This window comes from Molothrus aeneus, chromosome 1 (assembly GCF_037042795.1).
Source record: "Molothrus aeneus isolate 106 chromosome 1, BPBGC_Maene_1.0, whole genome shotgun sequence".
Taxonomy (NCBI): domain Eukaryota; kingdom Metazoa; phylum Chordata; class Aves; order Passeriformes; family Icteridae; genus Molothrus; species Molothrus aeneus.
Genome location: NC_089646.1, coordinates 37171135 through 37194259, shown reverse-complemented (window position 1 = coordinate 37194259; position 23125 = coordinate 37171135). Strand labels below are relative to the sequence as shown.

At 35.3% G+C, this 23125-nt stretch overlaps 1 protein-coding gene across 1 annotated transcript in view; it reads right to left on the bottom strand.

The window, feature by feature from the left end:
• The window catches only part of KCNH8 (potassium voltage-gated channel subfamily H member 8), a 176804-nt gene that overhangs the window by 89995 nt on the left and 63684 nt on the right, over positions 1-23125 (bottom strand). The window contains exons 3-4 of the mRNA XM_066570002.1: positions 16188-16319; positions 1268-1395 (exon numbers count right to left, since the gene is read on the bottom strand). Of these exons, the coding sequence (XP_066426099.1) occupies positions 1268-1395; positions 16188-16319 (260 nt within the window). The remainder of the gene's footprint in view (positions 1-1267; positions 1396-16187; positions 16320-23125) is intronic.

Sequence of the window (23125 nt, the reverse complement as noted above, 5' to 3'; positions counted from 1 at the left end):
TTTCTCTTTGTGTTTCCTTTGAAATACTGATGTCATTGCCTTCTCTATTCTTGGTTCTTATTAATGAATTTAAGCAGTTGAATTCTCACTGTTCTTAGAGTCAGCCCATTTTTAATCATGGAAAAGAAAGCATTCCTCATATTATTTCCAACTCATAGCTCCAAAAATCCATGTACTAAAGCTAGTAAATTAGTCTCAGAATAAATGTTTTAACATGGTAAAATAACATCTGCACTAGTATTTTGCCAGTACAGGTAAGGCATCAAACACTATTTTAGAGTCTGTTCCTAAATAATATTATCATATTACTATACAATGAAAATATCCCTGGAAGACCTGGTCATATTTTGCAGGACTTTTATTATGCTTCTTCAATATGAAACACTTGTAACTTTTAACAAAATTTAATAATTTTTCAATATTTAATCTTTTTTCAACATTTAAGATTTAAATTCAATGGAGAAGTGGCTGTATGCCCTATGACATATATAGCAGTTGTGTATTTTTATGCCCTTAATCTATACCAAATCTTTTTTAACTTTTAATTTGTACTGCACAAAGCAGGAGAGTTATTTTTTCTCATTAATATTTCTTTAGAAGTCATTCTGCTGCTATATTGTTGGTTTTTCTGTGGCTTGATTTAGTGTTAGCAACATTCACAGCATGTTTTGAACTTATTATTTATAGTTACGGGGGGAATACAGAATTAATTTGAAGACAGAAACATTACTACTTCAGTTAGGAAATTAAAAGATAAATATCACAGCATAAAGTTGGAGAAATTCACATGAAAACTTGCCTAAATTATGTGTGACCTTTTGGAGGTTAACAGCATTAAGAGTTGCAGATAGAGGACCTTGAGTCTCTTTTTTTTTCTTTTTTTTCCTTTTTTTTTTTTTTGAAAATAGTAATAATTGAGACGACAAGGTAAATTGGAACCTAAAATTCTGAGAACCCGTGGAATCTAAATTTTCTGAGAAATTTTATAATGTGGCTTTCATGGCATTAAATGTCTGTTTACAGTATGAGTAAATGCACTATCTTGCTATATGGTAGCAAACACCACAGTAGGCAGAAATATGCTTCAGTGAGAAATATTCTAATCCTTGTTGCTGTAAAATTCTGATCAGGATATATCTCAAGTACTCTTTGACCTTTTACAGCACTTTTAAATTTTTTTTTAAATCAGTGCAAAAGTTACTTCTTTTTCTTTTCTTTTTTTTTTTTTTTCTGGGGGGGTGTAGGGGAAGAAAAGAGTTTCACCTACATTATTAATTTTTAATTTGTTCTTCTCTCGTCTTTGTAGATGTCCAGAGATGTGATAAAGGACAGCTCTACTCCGTCTGCGTGCCGACTCAAAATGTGATCCTGCTCTTCCTCTTCCTTTCCATTTTTCTGCAGAACAGAAGTGAGAGTGCATTAAAGATCAGGAAATAACACTTTAACCTTTGGGACCTGAACTACTGACATTTCAGACATTGGTAGAAATGTAAATATTATGCACACCTTTTCTTTTGCTTAATCTTTTGCAGCAAAGAAACAAACCTCCCCTCTCCTGAAGGGCAAATAAAAACCACTGTAAAATTTTAATTTTCAAATGCCTTCACACAACTCAGAAGCAAGTAATTGCAACATTTGATTTCACAGATAATATAAATGTACTTTCTACTGTTTCAGACCAGAGGGAAGGATGTCTAGATATAACCACAGAAAATATCCTTGAGGTGATTCTACTCTCTCTCTCACTTCACAGAAAGAAAAAAAAAAAAACCTTTTAATTTTAAAAAACAGAGAGTCTGACTTGTACAAGGCTTCCATTATGTCAGAATATGCTAATTTGTAAGCTTGCTCATTAGTAATAACCAATTCTTACATTCATGTGTTTAGATTCCTTTTCCCACCACATGGCCACTGGCAAAATCACATGACATATTCCTTGGTGACATGAAACCCATTAAGAGTAAAGACTGAACATTATTTTGGAAAGGTTTGTGGTTTTTACCTCCATTCAAATGTCTGTAATTGTCAATCATGGGAACAAATTTTGTTCTTGCTTATAAAGCAGTAAATTCAAAGTAATTCCAGTCACTCTGATGGAATTACAGTGAATTGATGCCAGAGTAAATGAAAGCAGACTTTTTGTGATGTGTCAGGATTAAGAAAAAAGAAATTATGGGACTAAAGGAAGAAGCCGTCTGTCAAGGAGGTTTAATTAAAGTCAATTGAATGCATACAAATTAAGGGGGAAAAAATTAACAAAACACAAAACTAATTAGCAGAGCCAGAATTTAGAAGCAAGCAAAATAGCTACATCTTGAAACCTGCCTAGAGAAGCAAGAAAGATTTGTATTATAGGAGACTGATGTATTTTTGGCTTAACAGCACAAAACCATACATAACAAAATGTGTAGGAAGGAAAATTTTCCAAACTTCTCAGTAAAAAGTTTTCATGTAATTCATGCAAAAGCACTCTCTAGTTGAGGATTTTTTTTAACTTGTCAGTAAAGAGAAGGGAGAAAAAGAAAAGTAAAAAAACAAGAAGGGAAAATCTCTGTACTGTGAAGCCGAGCCACTACTCAAAAGTTGAAGGGGGCAGATGGAGAAGCCTCAAACTTTTCCATCTCCAACACACATTGGTATCAGCTACAATGAAGAAACCTAGAACAAAAATATCATTATTTCCGAAAAGACTCAAATAAATTAATGTTGTTTTTTTTTTTTAAATAATCTCTCAATCATCAAACCACTTACACAACTAAATTTTGAGTCTTCTTAACTTCTGGGTAAGAACAAAATGCTTATCTCTTTCTCTGAGGAAAAATGAATTTAAGTCAATTGAATTGGGTCTCCACTGTAGAACTGTTCAGCTATAGCAGCCTGGTTTTGTCATATGATTTTGAAATTCTCTTTAAAATTATTTATATGCCTCTCTTTTTTTCCTTTTCTCAACCTAAACTGCCATGTTGTATGAGGCCACCCGGTTCAATCTACTGCATCCAAAAGAAGTCTATAAAATAGGCTTCAGATCTGCTAGGAGGCAGGCGGTGAAAACACTTTTCTTGAGCTTCTGGTCAGCAATGTTTTTGAGATGCTTTAGCTACAGGCTTCATCCTCAAGCTGTACCCTATCTAATACCTGTCCTTGTCCTAAGCCTATAGAGCCTGAGGCAGTCCATGCTGGCAGATAAAACAGCCTTGGTGATGTGATCTTTTGTGAGACCCACACCGAGCTGTGTTCAGAAGGCAAGCCTGGTACCTTCAGGTGGAGTTTCCTTGAATTCTTTGAATATTCCCAGCAATATGAGGCCTTCCAATGTGGCAGTGGATCTCCCTACCTCTGGTCAGTCTTGGAAGTCTTCTTTTTACTTTGGCTAGATCACCCATGACATTTTTAATTATTCTTTTAACGTATCCTTTCAGTAGCTATGTGCAGAACATCATGCAGCTTTCAAGCCATGGATACACGTTTGCCTGGTACAATGGTGTAATATTGCCTTCAGATTTTTTCTCTGTAACTCCTAACCTCAGATGTGCCTTTCTGTCCTATGCTGAGCACTGATCTGAAAGCTGTCCACAATTCCATCTCTTTCCAGAATGCCATGAGGCTATGGAAGCAGTCAAAGTACTCATATTCAGTTACTCTTTCCTTTTCCCCCCATATATTTACTGACAGTTCCACTCTCTATCCACTCCTTAAATGAGGACTTGGTCCTTGTAAGGTTTTAAATTTTATGTGCCAGCAGCCTGGTAATTTTTGGCTTTACAAAGATTCCATCTCTCCTACCTAGGTTCAGAATTTCAGTCCCTAAGGATATCATACTCACTAACCTGCTCAGGCTGTGGGACTTGATATGGCACTTAAAATCATATCAATTGCATATTTTCACAGCAAGTGACTTCCATCACATGCTGATTACACTATAAGCAAAGGATTAATTAACTCTTTGTTAATATTGGGGGTCACTCAACTCCTAGAGACAGAAAAGCATACATCAATAAGGAAAGCATTGCATTAATTATGGAGTAGTAATTTTCTTACTAACCAGAAGTGGCAAAAAAGGTTTTATAGTTGTTATTAGAAGTGAAAAAAAATTAATTTATTGTAAACATAAGACGTCATCAGAGCACATGTCAGTAGCTTATAAACAAGTGAATGACATTAGTGAATTCTCTTGCTTTCTGGTCTCCCAATGCCTTCAGGAAAGAAATCAATCCTGAGCCTTGGTAAACTACATTGCTCAGGTGTGTATCTACATGTGTGTGATGATTTTCTGTAACTTCTCTCTTTTCTTGTCATACTTAGTTTACAGCTCACTATTCTGGAAGAGACCGCTCATTTTTTATAAACTTCCATCTGTTTCTCTATGATTCTTTGAAAATTTAGGTTCCTGACAGACTTGATTTTTTATTTTTTTCCATGGCTGATCTCAGAAAAAAAGATCCAAGAATAAAATAAAGGATAAACAAAAAGTCACTTTAATAAAACTGGCTTATTTTTGCCCCATGCTTAAAATCAAAAGGATTTCTCATCTCCTCAAAAACAGTGAGAAATCTTGTTCTAGAAAAATCCCAGATTTTGGGATCTATTTCCTGGTGCTTCTACACACCCCTTCATGTGTAATGGTAACCCCCCCCCCCCCCCCCAAGATAGCTCTTAAAAAGGATGCTTGCAATTTAGTCTTATCTGCCCTTTATCAGAAAAGTAGTAATACATTTTTTAACTCTTACTGCTGTCCTTTTGGTTGTTCTTTCAAATGAACATAGATATAGTGCTACAACCATCAGACACGACAATAACAAGATATTTTCTAAGAAAAGAAAATAACAGAACACCTCTTTGATAAGCTTAACATTAGCCTCCTAACAGTTTGAGACTTCTTACAATCTTGTGAGGGAAGATTGCAGCAAAAGAAAGCACATCCAGACACAAATGTCTTTGTAATTCTTGTCTTTTCTTGTATTTTTATAAGAACTTGAGGCTTCAATCATCCATTTAAGGTTAATAGAAAGAGGAGGCATAACTCTTTTCTTGTCCCTTTGGAAAAAACAAAAGATCCACTTCTTAGGTATAAATCAGAAATATGAACCCTGACAACTTTTCACAAGCTTTCATAGGTATGTGCTGCCCTAGCAGTGCAGAAGAACTGGAAAGTCAGCTTTACTGACTAAATTGACACTAAATGTATGTCTGCTCTCCTTCTAAGCAGTTCATTGAATCCTAGAATAATTTAGGTTGGAAAGATCCTTAGGATCATCAATTCGCAATCACTAATTGTGAACTCCACCACTAAACCATGTCCCCAAGTGCCACTCTGATGCATCTTTCAAATACTTTCAGGTGTGGTGACTCAACCACTTCCCTAGGCAGCCTGTTCCAAGCTTGATAACACTTTTGGTGAAGAATTATTTCCTAAAATCAGAATAGTCCGAGCATAGCATTAGATAGAGTCCAGAATTCTTTATGATTTATAATGATCTCATTCTCCAAGAAAAGTGTGACACATTGATAGAATCATAGAATCATGGAACGGTTTGGGTTGGAAGAGACCTTCAAGATCACCTAGTTCCCACCTTCCTGCCATGGGCAGGGACACCTCCTACTAGACTTGGTTGCTCAAAGCTCCATCAAACCTGCCCTTGGACACTTGCAGGAATGGTACATTCACCACTTCTCTGTTCCAGTTCTCAGCTGTTCCAGTGCCTCCCCACTCTCTTAGTGAAGACTGAATAACCCTGATATGACCCAGAAGCACTATGCTCACTCCATAGCAGACAACCTGTGTCATGAGAGACCGTGAAATGTATTTTTTTCCAAATACCAAAATGAACTAACCTGCTCTGGCCAGAAATTTTGCACTTTATTTACAAAAAAGTTTCAGCCTTGGTAGTTTTTCCTCATTCTTCATAGAATTCACTTGTATCCCTTCGAAAGAACTGCTTTCACTTTTCTCATTCATGCATTAATTAAAACCACTACCTACAGTTCCCTCTGGTGTGATACATACCAAACATACTCTTGTATGGAAACATCTCCCAATCTGATCATGGGTCATAACCCATGATTTTGTACTGAAAATTTTCAATACAAGCGTGCATGGACATAAAATAGAAAATTAAGATCTTGCATTTCATTCATATGACACAGGAAAATCCAAGAGATTTGCCTGTGTTTACCTAAAACATGGAAAATGAAAAAAAGCAACCTACACCTCTCAAATTTAACCCAGAACACAATATCCTGGTAGTATGGCAATGAAATAGAGGGATGATGTAAAGTAGCCTGGGAGTGTAGTTATGGAAGCACATGCACAACGCAGTAACTTTATTCAGAGATGGTATTTCTACCAACAACCAGTGTGACAGGGTTATCCTAAAGGCTGTGAAGCTGCAGACCTGCATCTCTAAGCAGTATTTCTGCAGTACAGTGGCCAAGGAAAGACAAGTTCACCACTAGGGACAGGACCATGACTCTTTACTGCTTTTTTCTATTTTCACAAGAATTTTAGCTCCTTACCCAAATTAAATTCCAGCCCCAACTATTTGATTGCCACAGCTGCCCTGTTTGCTTGGCAGGTGGGGCTGTTAGGCTTAGGGTAAGATTGATTCAAGCACATTGACTATCCTCTTCAAAGAGTGAAAATGTGACCATCTCAAGTCATGATGTGTAACCGTGACTGACGAAACTAGGAAAAGTAGTATAGACATAGATCTCTTTAAATACTTTGCTCAAAGAGTCCTGAAGAAAAACAGTGAGTTCCAGATTTACATGGACTCTATAGTGGGTGTTCTCTGTGAAAATTCTAAATTTTAGGTTTCTTTAGCAGTGTGGTGTACACCTTTATAAATATATTCCATAAAATAATGAGATTGCTTCATTTTAGCTATTTTGAGAGCTAAGCCAGCAGTATGAGGAATAAAAAGATAACATTTTTATTTTACTAGCATTTTACTCAAAGGACTAGGTAAGTTGGCATAGTAGATAAGAACTTTTCATTTATTTCATTGTTTACAAAATTGAAGTCAATCATGAGATGAAACAGCAAGTAATGCCAACTCCTACCTAAGAAAATTTATCATAGAAATAGCATCATTTTGAGTGTGTAAACTAGATTTGAACAGTAACACCAACAACAGAGTAGAACAGGACAAATGGACTCCATTGCCAAAAGGTATCCAGATACAGACAAACTTGAAGAAATCCATGATGCTGCTCCATGCACACACTGGAAGGAACACTGTGAACATGCATAGTAACCAGGTTAATGCTGTGATTTTTAATGCTGCTTGGACTCTTCCCTGCTCAAAACACAGTGGTATATTGTTGTACCTGTGTGATCTCTCCTGCTGCTCTATTCTGAAATCAGGCAGGGAAATAAACCTCCCCCGTTACCTTTCCTGTGTATATCTTTATGCTGTCACAACCACACAGCCCAGTCACACAGAGAGATGTTTTTACCTGGAATATCTTACAAGAACTGAATTGTTCCCTTTTGAACCTGGGTTCAGTGAAAGAATTTGCTAAAGAATTTGTCCATCATTTATTCATCTTACAACTCTATTTATAAAAGGCTTCCTGTAAGAGATGCAATAAAGTTCTTTTTGTCCTTTTAGCACATGTCTTGGGAAACCCTCACCACTTGCATCATAAGGTAAGGAATACCACAACAGAAAGTGCGATCTTTAAATAGGCCACCACAAATAACTCATGTGCAATAAAATATATACAATGATGTCTACAGGAAACACAATGGTTTAAAAACATATACGGTTTGACGCAAAACACATTTCATAGGCAGTCCTCAAGAAAAGCAAACCACCAAGGAAATTCTGAAGGACACAACTGGTGTAAAGCAACTCTGAATGAACACAAAAAACCTCTAAAACCAGATTATATGGAAAGCTTGTTTAATTTTTTTCTAGGCTTTAAAAAAATCTAGAAAAACTTTCAGTTATTATTCAGGGGACAGCAAACCAGCAGTTGCCAACAAATAGAAAACTGATAAAAGTCTTTGGTGTTAATGACAGAATAAAAGCACTACCATGGGCAAGAGGCTGCAGGAGTTCTGTTGGTTGTATGACTCATTCTCACTGTCAACAACAACCAACAATTCACAAAACTCTTCACTGTATGGTGGATCCAGGCTAGCCTCTAGTTGCTTTTTAAATTCTGTTAACTGATTAACTGATTCAATAAGAAGATGTACCTAATACACATACCAGCTATACTCTGTAAACATTATTACAGAACATTTTTTAAAGGGGCAAATTTTACACAGAATCAATGGTATGATTATCATAATTTTAGTACTATGCCTTCAGAGAAAATTCACTTTGAACAGAAAGAGAAAAGAAGCAATTTTATACATTCCTATTAATGTTTTTATGAATTAGAAAGACCTTCAAACAGCTTATGAGATAAAAATCCTTAACCACATTTTGGTCTGCTGATTCTTCCACTGTGAAGAAAAAAAAGGTGTGAGGAAAGAGACACACAAAGCCAAAAGAAAGATTATTTCTCCTCTTCCATTTTGGTGGTTGATGGTAGTATACAACTAAATAAGTAAACAAATTTTCCTTTTTAGATGCCGGTATTTGGGTCTATCTTATAAAAATCATAAAAATAATTAGGGAAAAAAATTTCAAAAGACATAACTTTTTTCAACTGATTCCAATAGGCTGAGTTTCAGAAGAAGAGAACTCTGAAAGTGAATTACTTTAAACTATTTTCTCATTTATTAATACTACTGCCAAGAGTTACAGAACTTTGGTAATGAAGTAAAATATTCCAGCTCAAAAATAGCTATTTAATAATTCTGTAAAAATAGTTTATTTGCCAGTTTTCTACTGTTACTACTCTAGAATTGTCTCACAAATTGTAAAATTGTCATTTTTATTATGTCATCAAATTTGAGACATGTCTATTGATTCAACTGAAGTGAGTGGTCATGTAATGTTCTTACAGAATAAAATGTAGCGTTGGATTTACAGCTGGGTCACCACTCACTTCCAGCTGTTTTTAGTGACTGTTTTTTTCCAGGAATAGTTTGCATTTCCCCCAGAAAATTCCCACAAAGCTCATGGGACAATGATATGCTCATGTATCATTATGAACAAAAATGTAACTGGAATAATAAAGAGAATATTTGAAATATTTTTCAAGAACCCCTAGAACTGAAATAATGCCAACTATTTAAGTCACCAAGAAACTTCTCATTCTCTTCAGTAAGTGTTAATATCTCTTCCTCTGCAAGTGTGTAATATTTAAGGACACAATCATGGAACGCGAGGGTTTTCTCTTTTCCTTTAATTCCATAAAATTTAATAATGTATTTAATCTATTGATATTTTTTCCTCCTTTTTTATATTCAGAAAAAGATTATAATAATTTCAAAGTCTTTAATTGCAAAAATAATTTTTAAAAAATTTGCACAGATGATGATGATGTTAAAGTACACCTTGTTTACTCAAGTGAAAATAGTAACATGTACCTGAAAATTTTCTATCTTGTAATGAAAGCATGTCTTTTGAGAATGAAGACTTGCGTTCTTAATAGATTTATGAAAAATATAGAATCGGATAAGTCCCCCATAACAATGTTTAGTGATCAATGTAACTTGCCCTGAGTTAAAACAGCAGGGGGAGGGCGAATAGATTTTTTAAAAAATAGTTTTTAACTTAAGAAATATATAAGTTCAAAATCCTATGATGTCTGTGTATATGTTCCATGTGGTCATTTGAAGACCCAGAAAGTATCTCTGATCATCCCTCAAGGAATTATATGCTCAGACTCAGAGTGACTGGCTCTAAGCCCAGCCTGTTTTACAATTATAAGTACAAAATTAAGGAGGGATAGCTGTAAATCCATGTGTAAGAGATCTTACCTGCTGTGTCTTTACAGGACCTCAGAATTGCTCTGAGGAGCTGCAGCATGAACTACATGCCCTATAACTGTAATTACAGTTAAATTTTGCAAATGGCCTAAGGCCTTCTAAATGTGTTTCTAAACATAAACTACACATGAAATATGCTTTCTAATCATCATGGTCCCTTAATAAAATGTAAGATAACAGGCTGTGTCTAGGCCAGTAAAAATCTTTAATGATATTTCTCCCTTTTCAGATATTTTTTTCCCACAGAAATAAGAAAGATTGTAAATTATATAAGAAAGTTGTAAACTGTCTGACTCGTTAAAAAATCACCTACCACACACACACAACTTTGAAAAGTGCTTCAGCAACATATGTACTGAAGATATTCCCCATTTTTTTCCATGCTTTTCTTTTCTATCTTACATGGCTGAGTTTTCAAACTTTAAAAGGAATGTCTGAAGATACTTTTCAACAATCTGCCAGCAAAGTGAAAAAGAGAAACCTAAACAAACAACTTCTCCCTTCTCCCCCACCTTGATAACTTTGTTTTCTAGGGAAAATCTGGAAGCAATGGCATAAATTTATCTAGGAAATGGTGAGTATGAACTTTTTGGTTGCTAATGTATATATTCTCTCAACCTTCCAGAATATCCCAGAATAGTCTGCTGCTCTGCATTTGCTCAAGAATCAGACTGTGCTTGTCGTTTTTCTCATTTACATTCTATATATATCACAAAGGACACTTTTCCCGCATCCAGAACATGCCCTGTGCCTCTCTGGGAGCTGCTGGAATGGAACTGCCACTTGCATTTAACACTCGGTGCAAGGCTAAAGTAAGAGCTACAAAGACTGATATGTCTCCAAAGATTCAAGGCTCAAATAAAACTTATTTGCTTGGATAAGAAGGTGAAAAGGTGAGAGGGAGAGCATCTACATGCTCACAAATGCCAAAAGGAACAGGGAGAGAAAGGCAGCTCTATTTTTGTCCACTAATTATTTAAACTATAGTCCACAGACCAGAAGGAAAGGAGTTTCTCTTTAGTGATGGCAGAAGAGTTTCAGACCCTTCTTACTTTGATGGTGAGCCAGGAGCAAAATCATTCTAGGTGGGATGTAACTGAGTCATTGCAGAATAAAGGTTTCCTCAATATGTTCTTCCTTTGGGCAGTGGGAATATTGGGGCAAAACTCTGCTTCTATCCCATCTCCTCCATTGATTGAACTGCATGGTGCTTGTGCATCCTGAAACAATTTTAACTGCTTTGGTTATTGTAAGTCTAGGTGACTGTATGGTTGTGTTCCCCATCCCAACATGCTGCCTCCTGACAGGCATAAGAAGCTTTAAAATGAAAAATTGTCTCCTGAATATTCCCTGCAGTAGCTTGAGCAATCATGAAGTAGCTGAGACAGTAATTAAGCAGAATAAATCAAAGTGCACATTGCAGAATTTCTTACAAGAGACCAGCACTGCTCCAAATAGACATTTTCAACATAAAAAATCTGGAATGTAGAATGTTTGGCACATGGTATTTCACTTCTGGCACGCTGAATAGAACTCTAATTCCTCCCTCCAACAAATGATGCATAATCAAAATAAATCTGTCTCCTCAGAAATTCATATGGACGTAAGGATTACTAAGAAGCCAGAAAAAGCCAGACAGTTGAACCATAACATGCAGCTTAGTTTAATCTGTTGTGGCAGAAGGTGTAGTCCAACTTTTAATTCACATTATTTCAAGACTGAAGGCGTCTTTACCAACAGGCAGACCAACCTAAAACATGAAATTCTGTTTAAGAAAAAGCTTTTTTTTTTTTTTTTTTGCTTTGTGGAGAGTCAAACACTGCCCAGATAAGTTGTGGAGTTTCTATCCTTCATGCTATTGAGCACACATCTGCATGTGTTCCTGGGCAATCCATTCAATCTGACCCTGCTTTGAGAAGGGGACATTGTACTATATAATCTCCAGACATTCCCACCTCAAATATTGTGGGGTTCTGTTGTTACTATATATTACACACATTTTTTATAATAATTCTGGAATAAAGTTGAGAAAATCTCTCCTAAAATAATTGCTTTCAAAAAAGAGTTTAAATTTTTCATAATAAAAAACAAAACAAAACAAAACAAAAGCAAATAGATTACCAATATCTTTGTGAAATGAGTCAAATTAATCAGAGGAATTTTAGCAGTGACTCTAGCAGTGGAACCCTGCATCTATGTAATCTAAATTATTCCAGGTTAGCACACAGATTTGAGGTCTAAAAATAGTCACAGAATAATTTAATTTCCTATTTTCCTACCTGGATTCCTGTATTTCCACTAAATTCCTGCATATCTTCTAGTCCATATGCAGAAATGAAGAAGCACTGACCCAGTTATGTTTCACTAGAGTCCAGATTTGGAGAATAGAATTTTCAGTTTAATCACTTTTCCTCCAAAAGGACAATGGAACTTCAAACCAAAAAGTAGCTCATTGTAAGTTAGGATGTTAAAACAAAATTCCATAAATCCACTTAAGAAACAGTTTATTAAAAAAAAGCAAACAAACCATTTCCTGTATATTGAAAAGACCATCAATTTGCTTAAAGTGCACAATTTTAGGAAAAAAAGGTGGCAAGTTGCTTTTCAACAGCAAAATGATTACAGATATTATTAAGCAGCTGGAAAGCAGAGCATATTTCTACAGTAAACTTACAGGTAGGGCAAACATGTATTGTTGAAGGCAAATTAGCAAAACTGAAAAACTGAAGCCTTTAAGGATATCATCAAATTGACTTAAAAACCAAACCCAAACCAAACCAAAGAAGTGTGAAAGTTGCTGACTTTCACAGGAGTTCTTAAAGACTGTCAAACTTCTCAGGCATGTGTTTTTCCATTTTTTTTATGTGAAAGTCTTAGAACAAAGTCTGCTTCTCCCATTGGTTGATACAACTCTTTTCACTGGAAACTTTTATAGAGAGAAGAAAAGCAGGAAAAAGCCCTGTTAAATTTGTATTTAGAATGACACATTCAAAAGAAAAGGTCACAGACGACATCTGACATTTGGGCTGGGTAAAAGAAAATAAGGTAAAAAGGTGGACTTTTGCAAGGCACATTGGCACAAAGGAACAACTGACGTTGTGTGAACAGATGAGATAAAATTGATAAGAAAATGTCTGCAGAAAATCAGACAGCATTGGCTCCCGAGATTTGCAAAAGTAAATACACAATGCACAAGAAGAAAGAGGCCATAAAATCAGAAGATAAAGTTCAGGAAGGTGTCATTGTAAAAGTACAAGGAGAACAAGACTTTACAGAAGAAACAGGTGAAATCAAAAGTAGGAAAGACCTGAGGAAATAGGGATCTGGAGAAGGCTTTTGGAAGCACAACCAGTGAAAGTGTGCTACCACAAAGTGTTGGTGGGATGTCAAAGGGGCAGATTTAAGAGAAAAGGAACATGAAAGGATTTTATTAGATAAGTTTTCTAAGGAGTTTAGACATTAAAATGAGATAGAATATAACTATTAATGACCCATAAAATTATAAAAGTCAGTAGTCAGTTCTGGGCAGAAAACAGAAGAGAGCAACTGAAACAAAAACATTGCCAAAGGGCAGGATACTTTCACACTGAGAATGTTTTTGTCTAGGTTCTCCTTCCATACACAGTCTAACCTCAAGAGATATGCTAAAAAGGCAATAGAAAACTGTGCATGATGGCAATTACCTTGAAGTAATAGTTCAGTTTCAACTACAAGTTTAAAAATTATTTGATTTTTGAAAGGGCAGATTCAGTAATCTTTGAAAAAGTAAATCAATCTGTAAGCATTAAAAAGGTTTTTTCATACATCCAAAAAAAACCCCAACAAACTCAAGCTTTTTTTAATACAAGGTGCATCGTACATTCCTGATAGTAATTGTGGTCTAAGTAAAGAAGCATCAATTACTTCTAGAAGTTAAACATTCTGAAATTTCAGGTACTGAATGAGTTGCACAGATTGTACTTGGATTTCTTTTTTGAAAATAATGAGATGATATTCACCACTGGATGATTAGTAAATCACTCTGCTGGGAAGAATTTTAATGTTATTAAAAAAGACCTGGTATACCTCTACATTTATTTTTATGTATTCAAGTGGATATACACAACATTAAAATGCTGAACTTAAAAAGAAAATTTGAGTAAATGGTTAAATCCTGTTTGTTTTCTCATTCTATTTAATAAAATCCAATAATTGCCAAGGCCCCACACTAAGTGCTATTTTCTTCTTCCATGATGCTAATAACAGAAAATGATTGTCATGGTTTTAAAATTATTATGAAGCGACAGAACAACCAAGTTTCAGGATGATACTCCAAGGAATAAATACATCATGGAAGAAAGCCAAGTGTCCATATTTATTCTTGTGGCAATTGAATGGGCATTTGCTGGTGTGGTGTAGCCCTGCACAAGTGCATTCTTGTGTCAGCACTCAGCAGAGTTATATTAATTTGTAAACATGCTACAGGAAACAGGAGTTAAAATCTGCTTAGATATATAATTTGATATGAAACCACGTCAAAGACCATCTTAATCCATCCTAAAATAAGCACGCAGCTACAAAATGTTTATCAGATAAACAATAGCTGTCATTTTGCAAGTAATCAGCAACATACCTATTTCAAGTCATCCCTGGACTAAATGTGATTTCTCACTGAGTCTATCCTGAAAATTTGCATCACTTGTAAGTAAAGCACTAACCTTTAGAGCACAGATGTTCTGACAATCTCTCTCCAACATAGTTCCATGTATCAGGTTTTAAGAAATTACTTTCCTAAAACTTTTATAAGAGTAAGCTTTTCAGAGGCTTAAGGAGAAACAAGATAAAATACTTTTCATACTTTTATTTTTTTACTTCAAGGGATAGCAATTGGTTGAAATTGAATGTAAGGAAAAGCAGTAAAATGTACTTGTTTACTACTTCAAAACCATTTTTCAGTCTTCCAGCTTTGAAACTTTCAAATATATTCATTGCAAAAAGTGAAGGATGAAAAATTCCTCCCCCAGAAAACCTTCTAATATTCAGAGCTTGAAAATAACGTAAAAGGTGAAATTATTTGTCCAAACATACACAAGTGGCAGACATCGTAAGCATAAGTATTAATCAGCACAAGAAAGCATAATATTTTACAGTTTAAAATACTAAAATTTCATAATAGAATACTGAATCACACACCTCTGTAACTGAAATATAACTTTTTTGTTGATAAATAAACATTTAAAACCTAAAAATGTTTAATAATAATTGTTCCCCTACTTTAAAAAATCCATGAGGAGTAAATGTGTTCTAAGGGCCGTAGCTATGTAGTTTTTGACTTATGCAGAGATCAATGACTATCACGGGATGAAAAACTTAAATAGGTCCCAGAGTAGTACCAGGTTGGAAAATTCAACACCAATGGTGTTTTAAAGAATTCTGAGACCCACTCTTGGTGTCTACAGATGAACTCTTTCTAAGCAGTTCCTTAGAGACTGAAAAATTACAAAACTAAAGACTTGGTCCACTATACCTTTATAAAATACAAGTTTAGAATAAGTTCACTGCCTTTGATGTACAACTCACTGCACACAGCATAACCTTCATTCCCCTACACTGATTTTGTTTTGTGTTACCAAAATTTAGCAAACCTTATTTACACTATACAGTCAAAATTATTTTATGGCAGTTGTGAGCCATTACCATAAGACAATTTTCCAAATTCATGAAACAGAATCTTTGCAGTGTTTCCTTTCAGAAGCAAACAAAAGAGAGAAATTATTTCTTATGCTATTGGATAATTCTGATGATATAATAAGTCTTACAACTTAAAGTGTAATGAAAATGAGATGACACAAGAAAATATATGCTTACCAATAGGCAAAATAATTTCTAAAGCTCTTTTAAATTCTGCTTATTGGAAAAAATGAAAAAACACATTCATTTACTCTCAGCCATGCTGAAATCAGATTCATAGATGGAACTTTTGTAAAGGTCCAAATCTTCTCCAAAATACCAAAATATACTTCTGTAAATCCAGAAAGTAAATACATTAAATCATGGTACATAAAAGTAATTTTAATTTTTAGGAAAAAATACTCTGTCTCCTAAATTCTATGTTTACAGAACCTGGAGCAGTATGTAAATAATAAAAAACCCAAACAGATTATTTAGCATTCCATGACATACATTAATTTCTTCTTTGGAAAAAACTAGGAGGTCTCTATATTGAATAGTGTATGTGTGAGAGGATGTTCATGCAGGTGTAATTCTTAAAAACATATCAATGTTGGTTCTTATCAATTTTTTTGCAATTCTCACAAACCTTCCTTTTTGTCTTCTGCAGCAATCTTCGCTTTTGTGTCTGTTATGTCTTTGAAAGAGGCCAGAAAGAGTACGACATCTCCTTTTTCATTCTTTATAGGAACAATATCCAGTAAGCACCAGAATGAAGACCCTGCAAGGATAAAGAATGAATTTAATTCAAACAGCTGTCTTTTAGCAGAGAGAGGGGGGAAAAAAAGTGAACTGCTTATTTAGGAGGTCAGTAGTCACGGAATCACAGATGTTCAGCTCCTGTAAATCACTTTGCATCACTGGTTGAAGCTCTGTAATACTGCTTTCTCCAGACACAAGACATTAATTTAAATGCAAAATTTATCTACAGGGATCATTAATAGTGTTTAATGAAGCTGCTTACTCCTCTGAAACCATGCTTTCCTTTGAACTCTACACTGATGTTGTTTATTTCCTGGAATAGCTTTTTCTTTGTTAACTTGGCATCTGAAGAATTCATGTCTGCTATAGAATCATTCTACCTTAATCATCTGACTTGATACTCATTAAAACCTCTTGACAGAAGACCTGCTAGTCAGAGCATCATTTCACTAATACAAAGACATTTAAATTAATCAGATATCAGACTTAGAATAGATACAAACTCGTTGCACAGACAGTGAAATATATACCACACATCATCTCTAAAATTAATGTCAGCTTTACTGTCATAATATTCACCTTTTTAAGACTGAATTTGGGCAAAACTGAGTTTGACAATGTTTTTAATTATTGTCAACTTTTCTCTGCCCACACCTGCTACATAATGATGCAGTTTATAATAAATTCTTACTCTTTGCAAAGATATGTTGTTCAATTCCAATGAAACAATTCATAAGTTTTCTATCAACACCACTTGGAAGAAGAAAATATTTAATGCCAGGATGCAAGCATCCTAGATCCCACTCCCATCCATTCTGGGGTAATTCAGCCCAGGACCAGACTTTTGTCTCTTTCAGGTTTTAGATAGCAATGCTAACTACTTCCACCCACCATCAGCCCACAAATATTATTTATAAGAGATATAAGTGTTACTAGAGAGTTTAAAATTTCTGTACATCTTTATGCTTCCACAATCTGCTGCTTCACAATGTCCTATTTTTAGTGTTCATTTACAAACAAAAGTCTACTTAAATTCAGAAAAAAAAAAAAACAGGACTGGTTCCCTGCCCCAGCTGACTACAGCCAAATGATCAGCTGAGCTTTGGAGGGCTCCTTGGGCACAGCAAGCAGACCAGCCACTTCCTGCTGTGCTGTCTTCTGAAGTTTCCAGTTTTGAAAAAGAACTGGGCACAGGAAGATCACAGGTAAGTTTTATAATTTAGATTTTCAAGTGGAAGTTCCCTGGTTGCCTTTTGAACACTGTAGATGAGCATGATAGGTGAAAGAGCAGCTTTTCTTTTGAAGCACCACATCAGTTAAAGGTAAAAAAATTTGCTTCAAAGGCAATTCATCTGGCCTTCTGTGCCCCGATCAAACTTTCCAAGAGTCACACAGGCACCTTTGAGACTAACATTACTAGTTCAGCAATCTGGTAGCATTTCCACTTAAGGTATTTAAAAAAGGGACATGGAGAAATTGGAACAAGAGAAAAGAAAGCTGGAGGACAGAAAAACCTGTGGAAAGAAGCAGACTTGCTTTGTATTGGGTTTAAATATTCTTATTTTGAAGACAAAGCAAGGAAAGATTCGCTTTTAAAAGAAGGTAAAACATATCAGAATCAGAAGCAAGGCATTTCTATTGTTCTTTCTCCTACTTTGATTCTCCATTCTCCTTTTTTTTTTTTTACGGATTTGACTCTATTAAAAATTCTGGGGAAAACTGCTCAGTAGCATTACTGTCAGAAATGTTTTAGATAGTCACACTGTCCCAATCTGAAGTGGTCCATTCAAGGAGAAGAAGCATTAAGAAACTTTACTGCTTAAAAATAGAAACCTAAGTCTTTACAAAATACCATCATAACTTCTAAACTGGCCATACTCCTACTGGCAAAATTACTTTCTACCCAGTTGCATTCTACCAGTAGTTTCAGTGGGCAAGAAGTCTTTCTCAACTCCTTCTTCTAAACACCACCAAGAGGGCTAATGGTCTTTTCTTGCTCTTTTCAATTGTTACATGTCCTTTCTACACACACACACACACACACACACACACACACACACACACACACACATACATATGCATTAGCCATTAAGAAAGTTGCAGGCATCAGGCATTTCAAACAAACCTAACTCAGTTACAGTAACATTGTCTGAAATCGTAATTTGTAGGTTTAAGGGAGTTATTACAACATAGTTAATCATTAGAGACAAATCTATTTAATATCTAATGGTTTAATGCATTGTCTCTTTTGTATAATCAAAATACAGTTTAATTCTTTAGAGGTTTGTTAGTCACCAGTGTTCACTAGTCACTGAAATTGTCCCACATCCTGTCATCATTTAGTTTCTCTCAATCATATTTTATTTTTTTTTTCTTTTCTCATTCTCCTTCTCTGTAGATATATCTGAAAATATTTTGACTAAGCAAAGCAAATGTATAAAATATGGTGTGTGCCACTAAAGGAAACACAGATCCAATACATGCACAGGCTACTTCTTTCCTGAAGAGTTGCAGGCTAATACCCGGTGTGGTGGGCTGTCAGTTCTGGCTGTATTTACACACTGAATCTTTAGAAGTTCTAAATCTGAGCTGGTGGGTTTGGTGGGTTTTTTTTCTGTGTTTTAATTTTATTTGGTTTTTTCTGCCTTTTCTCTGAAAGGAGCAAATGAATATGGAGTTGTTTTCAGACTGGGTGAGATGATCTGTTTTAGGTCAGGACTAGGTCAATATAATGTTGCATTCTGTCAAGAACAGAAGAGCTCTCTCTCTTTCACTATTGAGGAGCATCCTTGGAAAAATAAACCGCAATGCAATCTGTTACATAGCTTTTACTGAAAGCCAGCATCACATAATTCTATAAACCAAAAGCAGAACTTTCTTCACATCAAAAAAAAGTAGTGCCCTATTTTGTTATGGTTCTTTTGAATGCACTCGTCTGTGAGACAGAAATTCCTTCCCTGCTTCAGATGATGCATACAAAGGTTTTCTGTATTGTCAAGAGTTGCCTATCAAAGAAATTTCTTTTGGAGGTTTATTTATATACAGACTATTTTTATTGCTTCAAGCCACCACTCTTGGAGAAAGAGTCTAATCTTTCTCTTGCATTATGAAGGGTGAAAATATATTTTAATATCCTCAAGGCTTATATAAGCACATCACAGGGAAGGAGAAAAGAAACCAAATGAAGCATAATCTTATCACAAGGCAATTTGGCTATAGTCCACCTTTTATATATACAAAAAAAAGAGAATGCTTTATGGTCACTCTCTCAACCACCCTTTCTACCTTTCCTCATTTTGACAGCTAGAAGTCTGTCCTCAGACTGAAATCAAAATAAGGGTCAACAGACCACAGCATTTAAAAGGGAGATTTTATACAAAACTCTGTCATTAGAATGCCAGTAGCCTTCAAAACCAAGCACTCTTTTCACTAGAAAATAAAGCTTGCTTGAACCATGGGACAGACTGAGACCATTAGCTCTGTTGATGAGCTGTGTGCACTCACCGTATGATAAAAGGTAATCTGTAGTCATGCCCACCCCAGACAGAGCCCAATGAAATACTCAGAACAGAAATATCTTTGGTGGATATTTGGGTATTGCAGAGGTTTCGTAATAAAGATATGATGTGGGATGCTCATCTGCAAAGTTTGTGTAATTCTTTAACAAAATAAATAAACTCTACACCCATCTTGTTAAAATTTTACTTCATACTTTTTAAGAGATACAAATATCGCTTTCCAATAAATACTTGGAATGAGTGCTACTCGTGCCAAGCTATGGCTTCCTTTTGCTCTTGACAGTCTGGGAATAGTTTTGTCCAGGAAGAAAAGCTTAAGGCTTCCTTTTACTTTTTGACTGATGTGGTTATATCCATTTCCAGACCCTCAATTTCTCAGGACTTTTCTTGCCACACTGCTTTCCAGAGGGACACTGAGCCACTTTATGCTGTTCCTTCATGGAGCATTCACGGGTCAGAAATAAGAAACACAAAATTTTTTGTGATCTATCTCCACTTCTTGTGGCATAAGGAAGAGGGATCAAGCTCCTTTGAGAAGCTCTGAATCTACACATAACACACCAAATTAACCAAATGTAATGGTTCCTAGACTAAGAGCCGAAGTATCTAAAGAAAAAAAAGAAAGTTTAAATGGTTTGCATACTAAATATAAAAGTCTTGTGGCACAAAACAACAGCTCTTCAAGGAATAGTTATATATATTCATAAGAGGGCAGAATTAGGCTTCACAAGCCATCATAAATCTGGAATATTTCTTTTTGTTTAAGTAGGTGGCTTAGTAAACTAAATGCTCTTGTAGGGAGATGTAAATCAAGCCTTAAAGAAAACTATTTAAACACATCACCCTATTTCAGGGGATTCATGTAGAAGACAAAGATAAAAATATTTTCATGTATATACTGTAATAACTTGTCAACAAGATTGATGCTAAATACTCAGCATTACAATCCTCAGTGTCTCATTGGTGGTTAATAATTATTAGCAAAATAAACCTGCATCATAACACCAGAGATATCTGAGCCTGATCATTTCCACTTTTCCACCACAGAAAGTATGCACTTCAAGACTGGCAGGCTGGGATGCCAGACTTTGTCCGAGGAAACCAAACTCTCTCTTTCATCAGCTTACCCAAAAGTTCCCAGTCTCACTGATAACACTTCATTTTGAAAGTTAAGTGGTTTTGACAAGATGTCAACATTTTGTTGAGGAGAGCAAAGTGCAAAGAAAAATGTTTAAAAAAATTGAAACTGGACTGAACAGGAAAGGAAATGAACAAGAAAACTATAGCTATACATTCTTTCTCTTTTGTAAATATCATAACTTTGAAAATGATCAATTAAAACAGCTAATGAAAAGTTCTGCTGCTTTAAGCAAATTATCACCTCATTCTTCTCCATTATCCCTGCAAAAATCAAATTTATAAGTTAAAATCTATAAATTCTTTTTTTTGAATTCTGCTACTGAAGGTTCCAGCTTATCTGCTACACCTAGTGCCATTCTTTGATCAGAAAAAATTACAAAATTAAGAGCTCATGTGGGCTACGATGAAACTGACTTACATGGGAACAGGTTGTTGATTTAGATTTTCATACAAGTGGCAAAGACTCAAGAACTTGTTTCCCCTACTTCTGTGTGACCATCAGATAACACTTGTATCCTGAAAGTCTCCTTACAAGTTTTAACAATCAATGTAAATCTATACCAAAATGGATTTGTAATCCATTGATGCATCCAAAATGGATCCATTCCAAAATTTGTTTACATCTCAAAGCAGAATATAGTTGTGTCCCAAGAATTTGGTACATGAAAGATGATAGTAAGATACTGTAATAACAAAGCAAAAATTGTATTTCAGTATGAATAAGTAGGGAATTAATAATCCTGTGGAGTTGATTTAAAACTTGTTAAAAATAGCTCCCCAATCTTCTATTTTCCCTATGGAGTACCATGTGCAATTATTCTAATCTATTACATCTCATCAGAGATACACAAAATCCATCCCTTCATGTCTTCCCAGCCTTTTCTGTGCCCAGCTTCAACCTGTGCTCTGTCCCTTCTGCTGCCGGGTAATCCAGTGTCTTGTATGTCTCATACTGTCTAGCATGTCCAACTTTCTCTGCCATCTCTGCCATGATGGAGAGACGAAAAGAGGGAAAAGATGCCCTAAGAGAAGACCCTTTTCAACACAGCAATATCCTATCCTTGCCTCTCCTGCAAACTGCCAATGATAGGCAGAGAGAAGCTTAATTCACAACCCCAAATTTTCTGTATGTCACTTTTTGGACACAGACTGTCAGTGTTATGGCAGCTCCTCGTTTGAGTGCATGTCTTTTCCAGCCTTAGTGGAACAATGCATGCAACAGCTAGTTCAGACTCCAGTGAATGTTTTATACAACTGATTTATGAACTCCAGCACATCTACATTTCAGCTTTGTTTATTCAGCTTTCTGGTCTTTCCTTGTATAGCACCACTATCTTCCCTAGTTAATAAAACCATTTCAAAATCCTCTAGTTACCCTGAGTTTCCTTGAACAAAAGCAGAGAACTAAGCAATGCCTTTTAATGCCATGTGACATACATTATCCTTAAGTGTACCACTTTCTTCTTGTCCACCCTAATTTCCTTTTCCTATCTCCATCCAGATTAGAAAAGAAAATGACATTTAGGGAGATAAGTACTTCCCTGATGTAATACATTTACTGGGTTGCAGTTATGACAATTAGCAAAACACACAGGATTATCTAAAACCTAAGTTAAGTCAGTGAGATGCATTCTGTTTAAATGCAAAGAGCTTCAGGGCAGACTCATAAACATTATCAGTTTGCAACTTACTTTTCCTCCCCCTCCAATGATAATTACTTTGTCACAGTTATATTAGTACAGGGCATTCAGCATTTGTCAACTAACTCCTGAGAAAATACTAATTGAGACAATACACTTATATAAACAAATATACAACATCTATGGCTAAAATGAAAAATAACCCAACCAAACAAAAGCAACAGAATAAACAAAAGAGAGTTTCTTCAATAACTTAATACAGGCTGCTTCAGAAACAGTCAGGCTCAATCCTTCCTAATTGAAGTAATGAAGTAAAGTTTAGTCTTTACTTCATTGCTTTCACTCAAGCAATTTCCAAATAAACCAAATTTTCTTTCCATTGAATATTGTAGTTTTGAAATCTATTGTTAAAACTGTGTTTATAACCTATGATCCTTATTCCTTTTGGACTTTCAGGGTCAACAGGTAGATATAAACACAGCAGTAAGTATGATTTCTCAGCCTACTGAGGGTTGCACTCCTGAAAA